Source organism: Melitaea cinxia, chromosome 9, assembly GCF_905220565.1.
Source record: "Melitaea cinxia chromosome 9, ilMelCinx1.1, whole genome shotgun sequence".
Classification (NCBI taxonomy): Eukaryota; Metazoa; Arthropoda; class Insecta; order Lepidoptera; family Nymphalidae; genus Melitaea; species Melitaea cinxia.
In genome coordinates, this window is record NC_059402.1 from 1,149,843 (window position 1) to 1,168,154 (window position 18,312).

At 33.7% G+C, this 18,312-nt stretch overlaps 1 protein-coding gene across 1 annotated transcript in view; it reads left to right on the plus strand.

Moving 5' to 3' along the window:
• The window catches only part of LOC123656342 (protein real-time), a 100,302-nt gene that overhangs the window by 25,766 nt on the left and 56,224 nt on the right, over positions 1-18,312 (plus strand). The window contains exons 2-3 of the mRNA XM_045592039.1: positions 9,413-9,562; positions 14,384-14,515. Coding sequence (XP_045447995.1) covers positions 9,413-9,562; positions 14,384-14,515 — 282 coding nt within the window. The remainder of the gene's footprint in view (positions 1-9,412; positions 9,563-14,383; positions 14,516-18,312) is intronic.

Below are 18,312 nucleotides of genomic sequence, written 5' to 3' on the forward strand. Positions count from 1 at the left end.
ATATCATATTAAAAATTGCCCGCTCCAGCGGGGATCGAACCCGCGTCTCCGACTGACCGTGTCGGCGCTCTAGCCAATTAAGCTATGGAACGATGTACCCGCTAGATCGAAATTTTTGATATGATGATTTTATTTTCGGTTTAACCGAACCGTGGGTGGTAATGTGTGGGTAACACAAAAATAAAATCGTACATATTACACGTTTTCACTCCCCGTGTTTTTTCATATCACCGGCCTTATATTGTTTATTAAGGAGTAAACTAGTAAATATAGTATACGTAAAACGAAATATTTGTCATGTTTGATGTTAGAAATTTTGAGTTACCCATATTTCGACGCTAAGTTTGGCAAGATAAGGCACGAATTTTATATGACAATACGACAAAAACAATAAATGTGGTATAATCAAAATTTACAAATCAATAATTGTTTTAGGTTTCTTGTCATCGATATAGCTCTTTTTTTAAATAAATCGTCTTCGAACCAGACAAGCAGGTTGGCATTTTCGCAAGATTCTTAGAACGTTCGTTGAAATTTCATAATTATGTACATAAATTATACTACGAATCGGTTTTATTGTATATACTTTTTAAGACACATCTTCAATAATGGTTATTGACCTCACGCTCGCTACAATAGTGTAATCGTTTTGTTTTTATATTTTTTTGTTAATGTTCATTTCTTTTACAATATTGACGACGAGTATAAGTCAGGATCTGCGCTAACAGTAGCAGTTCTAATTTCTGATTATGAAATGTTTTATAGACCACTAGCTTCTGCGCGCGACTTCGTCCGCGTGGAACAGCAAAAGATATATGCTGTCGCGGACTTTTTTTAGAACTTTTAAAGAGGATCAATTCTGTGATACATGATTTTTGCGAAACTTTAACTGTGTTCACAGCGTACGCAGCGGAAGTTCTCAAAAGGAAAAAAGAACCCCCGATTTTGAAACATTCTTCATTGGTGTTCCGCTCCTTTTGGTCTTAGCGTGATGATATATAGCCTATAAACTTCCTCGATAAATGGACTATATAAAACTAAAAGAATGTTTCAAATCGGACCAGTAGTTTCTGAGATTAGCGCGTTCAAACAAACAAACAAACAAACTCTTCAGCTTTATATTATTAGTATAGATATACACAGATCTAGTGTTTAAGAAATAACCTCAAATACGTTGATTGTAGGTACAATAACTATTAAAAACTGATTCTTACAGGTATTTGTTGTGGTCTGAGCGTTTGTGTTCTGTGTGTCTCCCTTGATATGGCATTCTCATCCGGCAGATCATCACACGCCTTTATGTGTGAGGCGTTAATAAATAGTTTTTATGTATGTACATATATTTGTATGGAACAGCAGATATCAGTTCAAAAGTCGTGTCCCAAATTAATATAATTATATGAAATATTTCATCTCACGTAGACGATGACGCGCTTCCCGTTGATCACTTTCTAATCTACATCGATGTACATTCGGTGTAATATGTCGGTCTGTACGCGACTTGCATTCTGAATTGCGTCTTAAATATGCTTTAACAAATGCTGGTTTTTAAACGACTTCCAAAAAAGGAGAAGTTTTTCAATTCGACTGTATTTTTATTTATTTGTTTATTTATGTATGTTATTTACACTTTTTTTTTTAATCGAAATGTGGTGTGTGTCATTTGGTCCCACTTAAATTTATTTGAGATCTAACAACAACTTTGCGAGTTATATCTAATAATGCGTTTTTACTTGAACATTATTTCGTCGATCTACGTTGTATTACTCGTCGATGTAATTGAAGTCGGTTTTTTTCGTTTGCGAGCAAATACAATTATGTTTCTTTATATATGTTTTTTTTATATATAAATGAATCTGGATTAGGTGAAGTACGTACCAAAGAGCACCCCTAAATAATGTCGCTTTCAAGTAATATTGTATTCCTGTGGTGAGTAAGGTGGTCAGAGCAGTCGATTATTTTTACTGTCGTAGATAAGCTGGCACAGTCAGTAGTTTAGTTAGTAGTTTGGTTTTAATATTTGTAAACTTACTGGTTCAGTTCGCTTCTAGAGATGCCTGACGATTTAAGAAAAAGATTCATAATGAAATTGTCCACAGAAATGAGTAAAGTTGAGAACATAGCGAGTGGGCGAAATTTAATAAAACATGTTTAAATATTCCGCAAGCAGATAAAGGCATGTGTTTGTCTGTTGTTGAAGGACTTGTTCGAACATAACTTGGAAAGTCCCCATTGTCCGTGATCTCATAATTTAGTCGCGACCCATTGAAGTGAGGAAAACTTTAGCGGCTTCTTTGGTTTGTTTCGAACATTTTCACATATATAATAGTATCAAGTTCAGTGTTATTTGGTTGTTTTTACCCGACTACGGCAAAGCGAAAAGGAGGGTTATAATTTTAGCTATGTATGTATGTATATGTATACGTGTGTATGTTCATTTTGTGCCCTCATATCTCCCATATATACTAGTTGAAATACTTAGACAAATGCGGTATTATTAGAAGCGTCTTAACTGACCGCTGGTTATAGGTAATATGGTATTATATTGAATGTGACGCTCTCATAAGGACATAAAGTGACGTACTATTTTTTTTATCGCAGTCGGGTTGTTTTTAGATTTTTCCTTGTGTTTGATATAATAATTCTTTACGTTAACTGAAGGGTATAGCAGGAAATTTCCTGCTCAAAATAAGAAGCAGTCAGTCTGGGGTAGTACCTCTACCTTACAGAAGATGACAGCTAAATAATGCTGTCTTCAAGCAGCGTTGTGTTCCTGTTGGTGAGCCGTAGGCTCTTTGCCGACCCAGTTAGAACGAAAATTAGGGGCTTAAATGTCCATTGCAGTAAAAAATTACAAACAGAATAAAATCTACTCGTCTTTCGAAGCCAATTTAATTGAGCCAAAAACATGTATCAATAAAAAATCTTTGACGAACCTCTTAAAATTAACGCAATCAGCTTACAGTGTACCACATGTCTGTTCGTACGTGAAACCGGCTCAATCAGTTCAAAGTCAAGGTAACTCGTGTTGGCGATATCATGTTCGCTCGTTATATAACATAATACATATATACTTTAATTATATTAATTGGATTTAATATATTACTTTATAAACTGGTCATCAAAAAAATCGGCCCACCTGCGTTTTTACCGATAATCACGTTTTTTTTAAACAAATCACAACAAAACTTTTTAGTACTGAATAATGTTTTATTGAACTTGTTTATTTACAACAATTTAATCACAATTAAAACATCAAAATGTTTTTTTTTTAAGATTTTGATTTAAAAATCAGAATCTTTAATTTTACACGATTTTTTGATTAATTTTTAATACGCTCTAGTTTTTTAGTCTTAAATGGTATGCATACAATTGTTGCAATTTAATATTGCGTATTCCCTCCTCTTGCTCGAATGACGGCCTGCATCCGCCGTTTTAATGACCTTATCAAGATTTTAATGGTCTCTTGAGGGATTCGGTTCCATTCTTCCCTAATGGCGGTTTCCAGGTCTCCTAATGTTGTAGGGACTGGATTACGGGCTCTAACCTTTTGTTTTAGGGTGTCCCACATATGCTCTATAGGATTGAGATCGGGGCTTCTTGCTGGCCAGGATATTACCCGAATGCCAACCTCTTGAAGGTAATCGGTGGTGATGCGCGCTACGTGTGGTCGTGCATTATCATGCATTAATTCAAAGTTTTCTCCAATATAGCCGGCATAAGGCATCACATGGTCTGCTAAGATCTCTGTGATATAGCGTGCAGCAGTTAAAGCACCTCTTCGTATGAAAACCAGCTCCGTCCGTCCAGTCAAAGATATTCCACCCCAAAACATTACAGAGCCCCCACCATAACTGACAGTTTCCCTTATGCAACACTGGGTATAACGTTCACCTGGCCGTCGCATGACATTACGGCGTCCATCAGAACCGTGTAAAGTCATTCGACTCTCATCACTAAAAAGAACTGACTCCCATTGGCCTATGGTCCAGTTGATATGATTACGTGCGAATTGAAGTCTGGCTTGCCGATGAGCTGTGGTCAATTGTGGTCCTGTTGCTGGCTTATGTGGTCTTAAATTCTGCTCACGAAGTCTCCTTCTTACAGTACTGTCACTTATAGCCACCCCCCGATCTTCGCGTAAGCGTCGCTGGAGATCAACACCAGATAGGTGTCGATTCCGTAGAGCTGATAACACTATAAAGCGGTCATCTCTTTGAGTTGTCACTCTATGTCTTCCAGATCCAGACCTTCTTCGATACTGCCCAGTCTCCAGAAACCTTTGGTAAACTCGCCGAACTGCAGAACGGCTCAGATTTAACCTCCTGGCCACGATACGTTGACTTATGCCTTGTTGAAGCAAAGCCACAACTTGGGCCGCCTCAGCTTCTGTAGTGTTCATTATTTTTAGTCAAAATGAATCAAAATACAGCCACAGTAAATAAACTTAACGTTATTAACAAGTAATCCCTACAAAGGGCTCTTTCGGACTCAAAGAACGATTCGAATTTGTTACGATGTAAAACCATCAAATCAGTACTCAACAGTGTTTCTGTATAAGAAATGGTTAAGTACCTTCAAGTTCAATAAGATTTACGACAAATAAGATGCCAAACATCGTAACCGACCCTCAAAATAAAAAACAAACGTGTGAAACAGCTTATCTGTGAAACAATCGATAAATATTAAACAAAAAGTGAGTGGGTCGATTTTTTTGATGACCTGTGTATATACGAGTGCATCTCATTCATGGTAATTTGTCATGATCGACCGTTTGCGTACTCATTCTTTATTCCATATTAAGTTAATACACTGTTTATGTGTTACCTTCAAAATTTAATTTTAGTTTTAAAAATATATTGTAACTTTAAAAAAAATGTATGGTCTTCAAAATTTAATTAAGATTGTAGTCTCTACCGTACCGAGCAATCTCCTTCATAGCTTCTCAATTTTAAGTGAAATTTGATCATCTGTGCTATTTTGACACTACTAAAAGTCAATCCAAATTAAATTACAAAATAATAATAATATTAATAATCTGAAATGAGCCAAGTATGGTAAACGATATGTTAAAAAGATTATAATATGTATTTTTATTCAATAAAGGCTTAGCTATATTGTATTGAGGTTCTGACACAGCAATAAAAATACGTTTATGGTGCGATTTTGCAGTAAACGCGAATAAACTGCAGTTATATTATATATTGCTATTTCATTGATTTTGTTATATTTAGAGAAAAATACTATAACTTGTTTTTTTAAATAAAACTCGGTGAAGTTTTTTTTTTTAATTAATTTGACTAGGCTTCAAAGTAACGCTGTGTGGTTACGGCATCGAAGAATACAGCCACCCCCTCTCTTCCCGTGGTTGTCGTAAGAGGCGACTAAGGGATAACACACTTCCACTACTACCTTGGAACTTAAAAAGACCGATAGCGGGATAACCATCCAACTGCTGGGTTTGAAATATACAGGCCGAAGACTGGCAGCAGCGTCTTCGGTGCGACAAAGCCAGCCCTGCGGTCACTAACCCGCCTGCCAGCGTGGTGACTATGGGCAAAACACATGAGTTCACGCCATTTTGTGCGTGAACTTGATTCTAGTCAATAATAGAATTATATTGCATTATAAGAATAGCGTGAATTATTTATAATTCATATTGTTTTGACTTTATGAAATTTGTAGACAATCTGCAGTCGATCTCGATGGATAAAGTTTGACGGTTCGACGTAATTTGCATAAATATGAATCGCTTCCAGCTGTTTGATGTTATACAAATTTTGTACGTTATTATTTCCAGTTTCCATTACTTCTTATGAGTCTCATTACATAAATATGTTGAACTATTTTAGTTATTATTTATTTTTGACTTTTTACTTTTGGAATTCTCTGTTGTCTATTGAATTATAAAGGATGTAATTGAATAACTTCAAAGCGGTTTTATTATGTATCCAATAAAGAAACTTAAATGTAAGGGAGTCAAGTATATTTATTTGAGCCTTGTTTTAGTTTCATGTTGTACTTTTACTGTTATATATTTGGATGTCTCTGGATTAAATAACAATACCTAACGATAATAATACCCTGTAATAATACCCCGTGTAGTAAATATTTTAGCTGTTAGATACTTGTTTTCGTATGCAATTCAATTAATAATTTATATTTGTTCAATGTTTCTTCATAAAAATTATTCTCTTGATTTCCGTTTTGTTTTTTTTTTAGAGCAAAATAAAAAAGAACTTGAATACGCCATTACGTAAAAAATAAAACGCCGGAGAAATTTAGAAACATAAAAGTCGTTAAAATTTATTATATAAAATATATATATTACATATCCACATTCTCTATTTTTTATCAATATTCGTAAGAAATTAAAATAGTTTTAAATGAGAAAGTCGAAACGATTTTTATAATGTAAATTATAGAAAAAATACTCACCGTATCAAAGAAACGGAATGTCTGACGCGGCGTTTTATACCAGGGTTGCCAAATCTCGATTTCATATCCGCAGCCCCGAGGTCGCTTGCTAAACACGAAGGTTGCCCGGGGAGAGCGTAGCCGATACCTGTATGTTTAGTTAGCTACTTTTAAAGTTAATTTTTATTTTATTTATGGTGATGGCGTCATTATTATTTTTATTATTCACCTTGGAACTTATAAAGCCGATCGATGGCGGGATAACCGTCCAACTGCTGGCTTTGAAGTATACAGGCCGAAGACGGGCAGCAGCGTCTTCGGTGCGACAAAGCCAGCCCTGCGGCTACCAACCCGTCTGCTCAGCGTGGTGACTATAGGCAAAACACATGAGTTCGCACTATAATGTCTGGCGCGCACTTGGGGAGGCCTATGTCCAGATAATGAATGATAATGAGATAATGAATGATAAATAATGAATATGATAATGATGAGTGATGATGGCGTCATTTTCAGGAGTTAGTCCTTTCTACATGGGGAGAGAGGTTCAGCTGTGGGATGTTACACGGTGAATCAATCGAGGAGTTTAGTACTATTTCTTTTCAAAAAAATTAAATGAAAACGTATTTATGTATAGAATTTACGTAAAGACTCCTCTTATAGGTTGTAGAAGTAAGGATATTTGCTGTTTTTATTATTTAACCTACTTCAAAAAAGGAGGAGGTTACTCAATTCGACCGTATATATAAATATTTTTTATGTATGTTCGGGGATAACTCCGTCGTTTATGAACCGATTTTGATAATTCTTTTTTTGTTGGAAAGGAGATATCCCTAGTTTGGTACCATGATAAGGAAAACAGGATGTGATGATACCAGGGAAATCGAGGGAAACTCTCGAAAATCCGCATAACTTTGGGACTAACCTTAACATTTAGGGGGATGAAAAATAGATGTTGTTCGATTCTCAGATCTACCCAATATGTACACAAAATTTCATGAGAATCGGTCAAGCCGTTTCGGAGGAGTTTAACTACAAACACCGCGACACGAGAATTTTATATATTAGATTACGCGATTACCTTAGCTTATAGAAGAATATTCCCTGCTGGTCCGTACCTCAGTTTAACGATATTTTTTCGTCGTCGATTTTGCGTTCCTGTGATAAAAATATATGAAGAGATTACATTTTAAAATTTTAACACAATAGCATTAATGAGTTAACACAAATGTTGATCTCATCGTTTAACTTCAACACGATGTAATGACCGGTATTTTGAATTTCGCGAAACTTTTGAGATCCAGCCTGTGCTGCGGTTGTTTGTAACAATTCGAGCGATGCTCTGGAAAGCGAAGTTGTGTACATTGCTTCATAGAAGTAATAAATGTTTAGTATAATGTAAATATATACAAAGAGAATGCTCAATAATAATAATAATAATATTCTTTATTGCACACCATTAAAATATACAAACAAAAGTAGTATAATTAGAGGAAGATGTACAAAGGCGGTCTTATCGCTAAAAGAGCGATTTCTTCCAGACAACCTTACAGACAGCTTAGTATAATGGAAATACATACAAAACATAGCTGTAGTTATTGCTAGATTTCAAATTCTCATATATAGAATTCTCGTGTCGCAATCTTAGTTACAATACTCCTCCGAAACGGTGGAACGATTTTTATGAAATTTTGTGTGCATATCGGGTTGGTCTAAGAATCGGCCAATATTTTTTTTCAAACCCCTAAGTTTAAGGGGGTTAATAACATACATATATGGCAAAACAACGTTTGCGGGGTCAGCTAGTAAATGGTATACATGATTTTCTGACCCACAGGGGCTCTACTGATATAATTTTAAGCTTTAACGGTCACTTAGCGCTTTTACTAATATTAATAAAAGAGGAGTGTGCTTTGGACTACACGTCCGAAGTAAAACTTTAGCTTCAACATTAATATACGAAACATAACTCTCTTTCTATCTTCACTAACTTATCTCCCTCTCAACTTCCGTTCACCTCGCCCGATCACACTTTTCGTAACGCTCTCGTCACGCATTCACCAGCTTACCCAAGTCAAGCGTGATTAATGAAGTTTTACTTCAATAATGATTTGATACGTTTAATGTCTTTTGAACTGTACTCTAGAAAGGTAGGAAGTTATTCCCCCCTGAGTACCCAATTCTACAAATGGAATATTTTGTTTTTCCATTTAGTTGCAAATAAGTTCGAATTTACTTCCAACTTTACTTTATATTCTTGTTTGATACTGCTTAGAAAAAATGTAATGTAATGTGATCGTAAAATACGATCAGTATTATTTTACACGCTTAAATAAAACACTTTGTAGACATTTAAAACAATATACGAAAACTTTGTCTCTTGAGCTCAAATCGCTCTTTTATTTGACTGAATTTTTGTAAATATAGCTTAGAATTTAGAAATATTATGTACTAGGTGATATATTTATTACGGATTAAGTTTATACCTTTCTCCGTATATTAGCTTATATATATTACACGATCAATATAATTAGAATAATAACTATTATATTAAATATTCATTTAAAAATAATTCTAGTGTGGGAATATAACTTTAAGTGTTAAATAAAAAAACAAACAATTTGTAGTTAAGTAAAAAAAATGTGAGTAAACAGTTTTAAAATGTAAATTTTGTTATGATTATATAGCGACTAGCGACCCGCCCCGGCTTCGCAAGATTGCAAAAACTATCAGTGTTCCTCTACTATATTATGCATGTATGTATATGTACATAATAAACCTTCCTCTGGAATCAGTATATTTATTAAAGAAAATCGCATCAAAATCCGTTGCGTAGTTTTAAAGATCTAAGCATACAGACAACGGGAAGCGACTATGTTTTATACTATGTAATGATAACAAATTCATACAATCGTCTGTTCCTAAATGTCTGTGTTTCAGATAACAGCTGACTGATCAGTTAATTCTGATTCTAATGTTAAGTTTTCTTTGTCGCCAGGCATACGAAATGCGGTTCCCGAGCTGCCCTCAGATCCCGGTGGTGATCGAGTGCGTGATCACCGAGGACAGCTGGTCGGCTGACGACTCTCAGCGGCACACGAACAGGCGCTGCCAGCTCAACGTTGACGCGCCCTATCTGTTGAAGAAGGTAATGAGAGATTATTTTGAGTTTTATCTGGAAAACTATCTATTTAGAGATAAGACCTCCTTTTTTGTACAACTAGAGCGGCAAACACTGTTTAAAAACTAGTATTACTTAGCTGTGATCTTCTGTAAGGTTGAAGTACGCCCCCAGCTGGGCTGCTCCAGATTTAGAGCAGGATATTTCCTGCTGTAGCCTACCTTACCTTTAGCTGTAGCCTCTAATTTGTGTTAATTCCTTTGTAAGTGGTGTTAAACTAAAGTATATACTCAATCTCTCTAAATATTATAAACATGAATGATGGATTGATGAACGTAATTCCTAAATGCTGGCCAAAGTATTAATAAGCCTTTAGCTAAGTCAGAAATATAAACATTGTTGAAATCATTTACATAACGGTTTTAGTTTTAACTTAATACTTAATCTTAATCAGTTTAACAATATTATCGATAGATCCGATTTGTGATCGGATCTACATAAGTAGTAGTAAAAATAAAGCCGTAGGACATGGTTAGTAAATAACAATTTAAGAGATTACAATTTATTTTTTAACCGACTTCAAAAAAAGGAGGAGGTTACTCAATTCGACCGTATATACAGGGTGGCCGATCACTTGACGTCATAAAAAAAAATTTAGGTCCGCTATGTTGTGGGGTATCCGAATCACCCCCATGTATGTTACGCGATTTTTTATAGTTTAGGAGTTATGAATTTTTTTCGATTTTATGAGAAATTTCGACTTGACCATCTTAAAAAATTTCTAAAAAAAAAGAAAAATTTTTTTTAGAGTTTTATTTTTTGCAACTGAATTCGCATAAGTTGTACTTTTATGCATAAAATAATCAGCTTCGTAGCTTTGATGAAAGTTATGAAAATGTTGGTCTAAAGTCAAAAATATACGTTCCGTGAATTAGGACTTAAATTTTCAACTTTAAATTAAAAATCTAAACAGGTGACCTTATGATTTCTTAGTTAGTCTTAAAAATGCGCCAGACTCTCAGCTTTCATAATAATAATAAAAAAGCCGTACTTAATATGGAAAATTTGGCTAAAATCGGTCTTCAAAGACAGCAAGGTGGAGAATTCTTAAAATTAGCCTATTGATTAAAAAAAGTTTTTTATCATTCCTAAGGCTAATTAATGATTAGAAAATGCTGGAAACCTATTGTGTTGGTTGGATAAGAAAAGTTTTAGGCTTTTAAGTAAGAACAAGATCATAATGTTAAAATCATTTAATATTTTTAAAATTTATAATAAATGTTCAACGTGGCCATCTTCAGCAGCAATGAAATAACGAATGGTGACACAAGTAGCAGTAAACACAATGTGACCACAACTGAGATCAGTAACTAACGAACTAGCTTTGATCGGTTGCGATCGGCCTCTTATGCCACCGAGAGTGAGGGAGATAGCAATATAGTTTCTTATCCTTTCAGCCCATTGTTATTGCGGGTAAAATTTGCCGTTTTTTACGACGGTATAGAATGTGTATTGTTTCTGGAGGTGGCCACGTTGAAAATTTATTATAAATTTTAAAAATATTAAATGATTTTAACATTATGATCTTGTTCTTACTTAAAAGCCTAAAACTTTTCTTATCCAACCAACACAATAGGTTTCCAGCATTTTCTAATCATTAATTAGCCTTAGGAATGATAAAAAACTTTTTTTAATCAATAGGCTAATTTTAAGAATTCTCCACCTTGCTGTCTTTGAAGACCGATTTTAGCCAAATTTTCCATATTAAGTACGGCTTTTTTATTATTATTATGAAAGCTGAGAGTCTGGCGCATTTTTAAGACTAACTAAGAAATCCTAAGGTCACCTGTTTAGATTTTTAATTTAAAGTTGAAAATTTAAGTCCTAATTCACGGAACGTATATTTTTGACTTTAGACCAACATTTTCATAACTTTCATCAAAGCTACGAAGCTGATTATTTTATGCATAAAAGTACAACTTATGCGAATTCAGTTGCAAAAAATAAAACTCTAAAAAAAATTTTTCTTTTTTTTTAGAAATTTTTTAAGATGGTCAAGTCGAAATTTCTCATAAAATCGAAAAAAAATCATAACTCCTAAACTATAAAAAATCGCGTAACATACATGGGGGTGATTCGGATACCCCACAACATAGCGGACCTAAATTGTTTTTTATGACGTCAAGTGATCGGCCACCCTGTATATATATTTAAAGTATGTTCGGAGATAACTTCTTTGTTTATGAACCGATTTTGATAATTCTTTTTTTTTTGGAAAGGAGATATTCATAGTTTGGTACCATGATAAGGAAACCAGGATCTGATGATGGGATCCCAGAGAAATCGAGGGAAACTTTCAAAAATCGTAAGGGTGACTAGTAAATTTAATCATGTTTTCATTAAGTACTATAAAGCACTACTATTTAATAAAGGTCTGGAGTCGATCTGATGATGGAGAAGAAAGATAGTCGAGGGAACTCTTCAACAATTTATAGCAATTACCTGCTTTTTGAACTTAATTCGTTTCTATTGATGAGAACTTTGCACCTGTATGAGTTATAAGTGCCATTTCAGTCTGATGATGGAGACAAAAGTTAGTCGAGGGAACTCTTGAACCATTTATAGCAATTACCTGCTGTTTGAACTTAATTCGTTTCTATTGATGAGAACTTTGCATATATATGACTTATAAGTGCCATTTCAGTCTGATGATGGAGACGAAAGATAGTCGAGGGTACTCTTCAACGACTTATAGCAATTACCTGCTGTTTAAACTTAATTCGTTTCTATTGATGAGAACTTTGCACCTATATGAGTTACAAGTGCCATTAAAGTCTGATGATGGAGACGAAAGATAGTTGAGGGAACTTTTCAACGATTTATAGCAATTACCTGCTGTGTGATCATCTGTGTCGCAGGACCAGGTTTGATGATGGAGCCCATAAACACTCGAGGGAATTTCTCAACAATTTACAGCAGTTACCTTTTGCTGTTTGACGACCGCTTTGATATTATGATTATTTGATGATAATGGTACATGTGCCGTGTCGGCGGCGCCTAAACACCGACGGTCGCGGGTTCTATTCCAGCTCGGAGTGGATATTTATGTTTATATAAATATTTATTTTTGGTCTAGTTGTTAATCATTGTGGTTCTCCCAACATAGCCTCGGAAAACGCGCTTGGCTGTCAGTCCCGGTTGTTATTACGTACACCTGATAGCGAACTTTACTCATAGTATGTCGACGCGTTAGCGCAGCGGACACAGCACCGGCTGTTGCGCTGGCGTTAGTGGGTTCAATCCTTGCGCACGACAGATATTTGTATTGGCCATATAGATGTTTGTCATGATCTGGGTGTTTGTGCTTGTGTATTGTGTATGTTTCCGAACCCCCGACATAAGAGAAAAAGCATCCTTGTTAGGTCTACCCATCACTAAAAATTGTAAAATAAAATAATTTTTAACAAAAAAAAAACCGACTTCAAAAAGGAAACTAAAAAGTGAAAAATAAATTTACTTAGTACAAAGTAATTCGTATTTTGATTTAGTTAATCAGAAATGATTAAATAAAATATTTTATAATTTTGAAGTTGGTGCCAAGTAAATACTACAACAACCTGGCTACAATAACAAATACAAACAACACACACAACAAACAAGTACAAAAAATATTATTAGATATGTCAAAACAATAACAGAATAATAACAGTATTCAACCTAATAGTCAATGAAACAGATTATGAAAGAAAACTGAATACAACTTATGAGTAGATACTAAAGTAGTTATTGTTTTACTTGGCACCGACTTCAAAATTATAAAATATTTATTATCAGGTTTTTAGCACGTAATCTTTAAAATCAATAACGAAATATTAATTTTATACCTTTTAAAAATAATAATCAATTAAAATTTTTTAATTATAAACTGACGATTTGAATTAAGTTCTTTTGAAGCCTATTTGAATAAGTAATTTTTGTATTTTGATTATTATTAGAAAAAACTGTGTTCGATTTTGATAATTGTAATTATTATTGTATATTTTATTATCAAAAGACTTATATTAATTATGATAATAAATATATTGAGTGTTTTTTGCGTTATGTATTAAAGCTTGAAATGTTTTTTTTTGATGATTTGTTGATATAATGAAATGAGCGAATAGCGTTTGGGAAATTAATTATAAATTGCGTAAGATTTAGCTTCGATTTAGATTTTTAGAAAGTTGCGTTTGTATAACTTTGGAATCCATTATAGCTAGTTTATTAATTGGGTCGTATTACTTTAAAATTAAATAAATAAATAAAAATTCGCTTTTAAATCCAAGGAGGGTCAGTAGAATAATAAAAGTACTGCATGGAGGGTCAGACAGGTGTGTTTGTAAACAACACAAACGGCTATACAAGATAATTATGTAAGTGTCTATTTTCATGTATACTTATACAAATATTTTTCACGAGCTTTCGTACTCGTCGACGAAATTTCGTACACTTAGTTTCTATAGAGAAGGAGTGCAGATTGCTATTTTTTTTTTTTAATAATGCATAATAATATATTAAATCAATAAAAGAAACATAACGCACACTACCATGTATTTGAAACACACGCATATTATACTCTCTTGTTGATTGTCAGTCTGTAGGCCAATTAAAAAAAAAAAGTTCTTTATTTTCATTTTTTTTTTTGTTTTCTTTAATTTATATTTTTAATTATGGTCGAACTTCGACCTCTGGGCGACCACTAGTAAATATTAAATAGAACGATTCCAGTTATTTTAAACCCAACACTTTAGTCACATTAGACATTAGGAGACAACAAATAAATGAATAAAATTAAATTTTCCTTAACAGATGATCGGTGTTGATTACGTCTACTTCATCCAGAAGAACCATCTCGACCTCAAGAACAGGGTGCTGGAGATCGAAGCCACGAACGAGACCTTCGCCTCCAGGGTGTCCGTCGTGGAGAAATGTAAATATTATGTAAGTTTAACTTTATATTTTACATTCAAAATTGAGCCGTTTTAGCTTCAGTGCTTCTCTATACTAATATTACAAAGAAGATAAGATTTGTTTTTTTTTTGAACACTCCAAAAAAAAAACTAGCCCTTTTTTTGAATTATTTCACTAATAGAATGCAGCATTATCACTAAGTGCCATAGGGCTACATTTTAGTGAGGGAAAATGAAAGAGTCAAAATCGTGTAGTCCACGCAGGCGAAGACGCGGCGGAAGGCTAGACTGTCCTTCATAAAAGATTGATTTACTTTGTCACTGTTATCAGTGTAGTAGAGTTTAGTACGTATTTAAAATGGTATTTTAATCGTTTTAAAATGATCTCTCGATGTCATTTGTTTTGCAATTTTTCGTTGATATTTCTTAGTTTTCTTGGAAAGTAATAAAAAAAGTCACGACAAAATTGTAGTGCATTTTTTATGCGATAAAATTGGTTGTTTAACCTATAAAAAAAAAAAAAATATGAAGTCATCAACTGTGCCCGCGGTTTGATCCGCATTAATTTGGGGAAAGAACGTTATAAAATATCATTAACAACGGCTATCCAACACAAAAAGAATTTTTCAATTCCAACTAGCAGATCATGATATTAGCGTGTTTAAATCAACAACCAAACAATCAAACTTTTCAGCTTTATTATAACTAGTGTAGATAAATGCGTCTGAAGTAATATCAGTATACCAGTGTTACAATACACTGCAGATAATAATAAAGACGTTTATTCAGCAAGCATTAAAAAAAACAAAAGATTTCTTAAAGTCTAATTTACAGACATTTTATGAAAAATGCTTGTGAAAAGGTCGTAGACTCAGCTTGTAGCTGCTTTTCAGTTCGCACCTTTACAAATGAATTTACATGAATTTAAATCATTGTGAAATTATCGATGGAGAAATGTAAAAAAACGTATTTTTCAGTTTGTTCATCGTTAGTACCGAAAGTTTGACTGCCATTACTGTCTGACCTTGAAAGTATTCTTAACCGTGAACTGCCCGGAACACATGGCTTAGTCAAGTTATTTCAGGATTTATTTGCTTTACTCGATACTCAGAAGTCATGACGCAAATCATCTATTTCTGAATGTTCTTCTGATATTCAAATAACCTTCATCCGAGCTGTAAGTCTTCTTGTTATGTTGGAAGATGATTAGGGCACGGCATGGGCACGTTTAAGCAGGAATGATTTAACTTCTTTTTCTAATACACTAATGTGATGTTTCATGTGTCGTGGACATAAATATAAGTCTCAGTAAGATTTTGTTGTTATGGTCACATGAAAAGTATTTACTTAATTTAATTACGGAATTCGTCAATAAAAGAAGGTAGTTGTAGCGAAAATGGGATTGAATTTGATGTGGTTACATTGGGTAGGGAAAAAAGCATTGAATAGCGCTGAAAGCAAGCATTGCAGCTCGATTTGGGAAGTACCTCTAAAACTTAGAGAAGTGTACTGGTTCTGTGTGTGTGTGTTGTACTGGTCAAGTAGTGTTGTATGCCTGTGGTGAGTAAGCCATAGTCCTGGAGATGGGCTGTATAGACAGTGGGCTTGGGGTCGGAAACGAATTGCTTGAAACGAGAGATTTAAAAAAAAAAGACATCGTATTTTTTCTTAAATAAATACAACTTGACATTGAACAAATACGCTATTTTTTTTTACTTTTCGTAATAAATTAACGATGAGATATTTTTATTTCGTTCCCAATATGATTGTATTTCAAAGAAACCTTTAAAGTGGACGGATATTTAGGATGTTCTTTGGTACATTCGTCATGTCTTTGTGTTGGAGAACTTTATATACTTCGGTCTCTGAAGTGAACTAGAGCGTGCACATAATGATCGAGAGAAAACGCTTTCGTTTTTATTGAATTTAATTTGGTGGAAAAAGATAATGTTTTTAAACGTTTGTTTCGTGGGTTTTCGTTTACAGTGAACTTGATTGAGGTGATGTGATTGGTTGCATGATTGGGTCGTTATCTGTAAATAAAATAAATGAATAATCTTTAACATTCACTCACGATATATTCATAAGGCTGGCATTTTAATCCGTCAACCCGCATTGAAGCAGCGTGGTGGATTAAGCTTTGATGATTGTCCTACATGGGGAAAGAGGCCAATGCCCAGCAATGGGATATTACAGGCTGAAGCGTGCGAATTAACCTTAATGCCTTGGATTTAGATAACCGACTGATAGAAGTATATTTTTGTAAATATATTTATTTATTTTATTCATATATTGTGTATGCGTATGCATCCAGCATTACATACATGTATGTATATTTGTTAACATACACACTGTATTGATTATTTAATACATAAAAATTATACATTATTTGGTGTCATGGGACTCCAGGTAGGAACGAAGTTCCTTCGGATAGTATAGAAGCAACAATTTGAAAAAAAAAAATTGTTGTATTTTATATATATTTTCTCAATTAATAATATTTTCTAGTTCTTGATTTTTTTTTTGTTGATTGGTTTTTAATTAAATACATACAAGTATTTAGGAAATTTAGTATTTTAGAAAATAATAAATACCGTAAAATAAAATAAATCAAACAAAATAATAATAACAATGATAATTCAAATTAAGTGAAATAAAAAAAACATATGGCTTTATTTATTTTTGTCGACAGTATTAAATTACATAATTAATTTAAAAAAAGTTTACTAGTAATATTTTAGTTTTACAAACGTCATATTATACCATCGTGTGACTGATATTACGTCACTTCCGTTATATATTTTTCATACGGTTTTAGTATCACATTTTTTTCAGTTCGCTCGCCCAGCCAAATGTCAAGCCTGCCAATAATTAAACGCTTCACATTCAACTAGTGTTGCCCAAATTCAGTCTTGGTCTTGCAGTCTTGGTCTTGTTCTTGCGTTTTTGCAAGACCAAGACCAAGAACAAGACCGCGTATTTTTTAGCAAGACCAAGACCAAGACTGACCGTGCAAGACTTGAGCAAGAACAAGACATAGCCTGCAAGACTCTTGCGTCTTGCAGCTAGGACTTAGCGCTATTTCACTGAGTAGTTAGGTGTAATAGTTCGGTGTTTAGGTAGGTACGCTTAGGAATTCTATGAGACGCAAAAAACTGTATCAAAGAATATGAAAAACTGGACCTATGCGCATTACGACTAATACCATAAACATAGCGAATAAAAAAATATCTATTAAAATCAAACTGAGTGCATGCATAGTTATGTTTTAACCATCGGCACTTTGATAATGCGGCATCAAAGGTTTTGTACTTACTTCTCAAAGAAATTTGCCGCTTTTCGGAAGTACATGGTTATGATACACGCGCCGGCGGCTTCTTTTGAAATCTAAAACAATCGTTGCCGCCACGCCGAAATCATAACATTTGACACTATTTGATTGCCGCCATAGGGCGTAGGTATACTCATGCAAAATAATTTCGAATTTTAAGAGTACCTACAGGTGTTCCAAAGAATAAATAAGTTTCAGAGTGCTTAGAATGAAAATGAATACATTATACTGATCACGCAAGTAGTATTATGATTAGGATAAAATGGTAAGGATAGGTAGTAGATGTCATATTAATTCATTCTAGTAAGTATATATTATAATATTGATTACTTATATGGTTTTAAACTAATTACTTAGGTACTATTATTGTACATTTAGTCATTATATTTCTTAAGTTTTTACAAGAAAAAATAGCAAAAAGTGTTCAAATATCACCCGTTTAATAAATATTGTAGCCACTTTTAAATATACTTGAAACGTGTAAAAAAATTCTACAA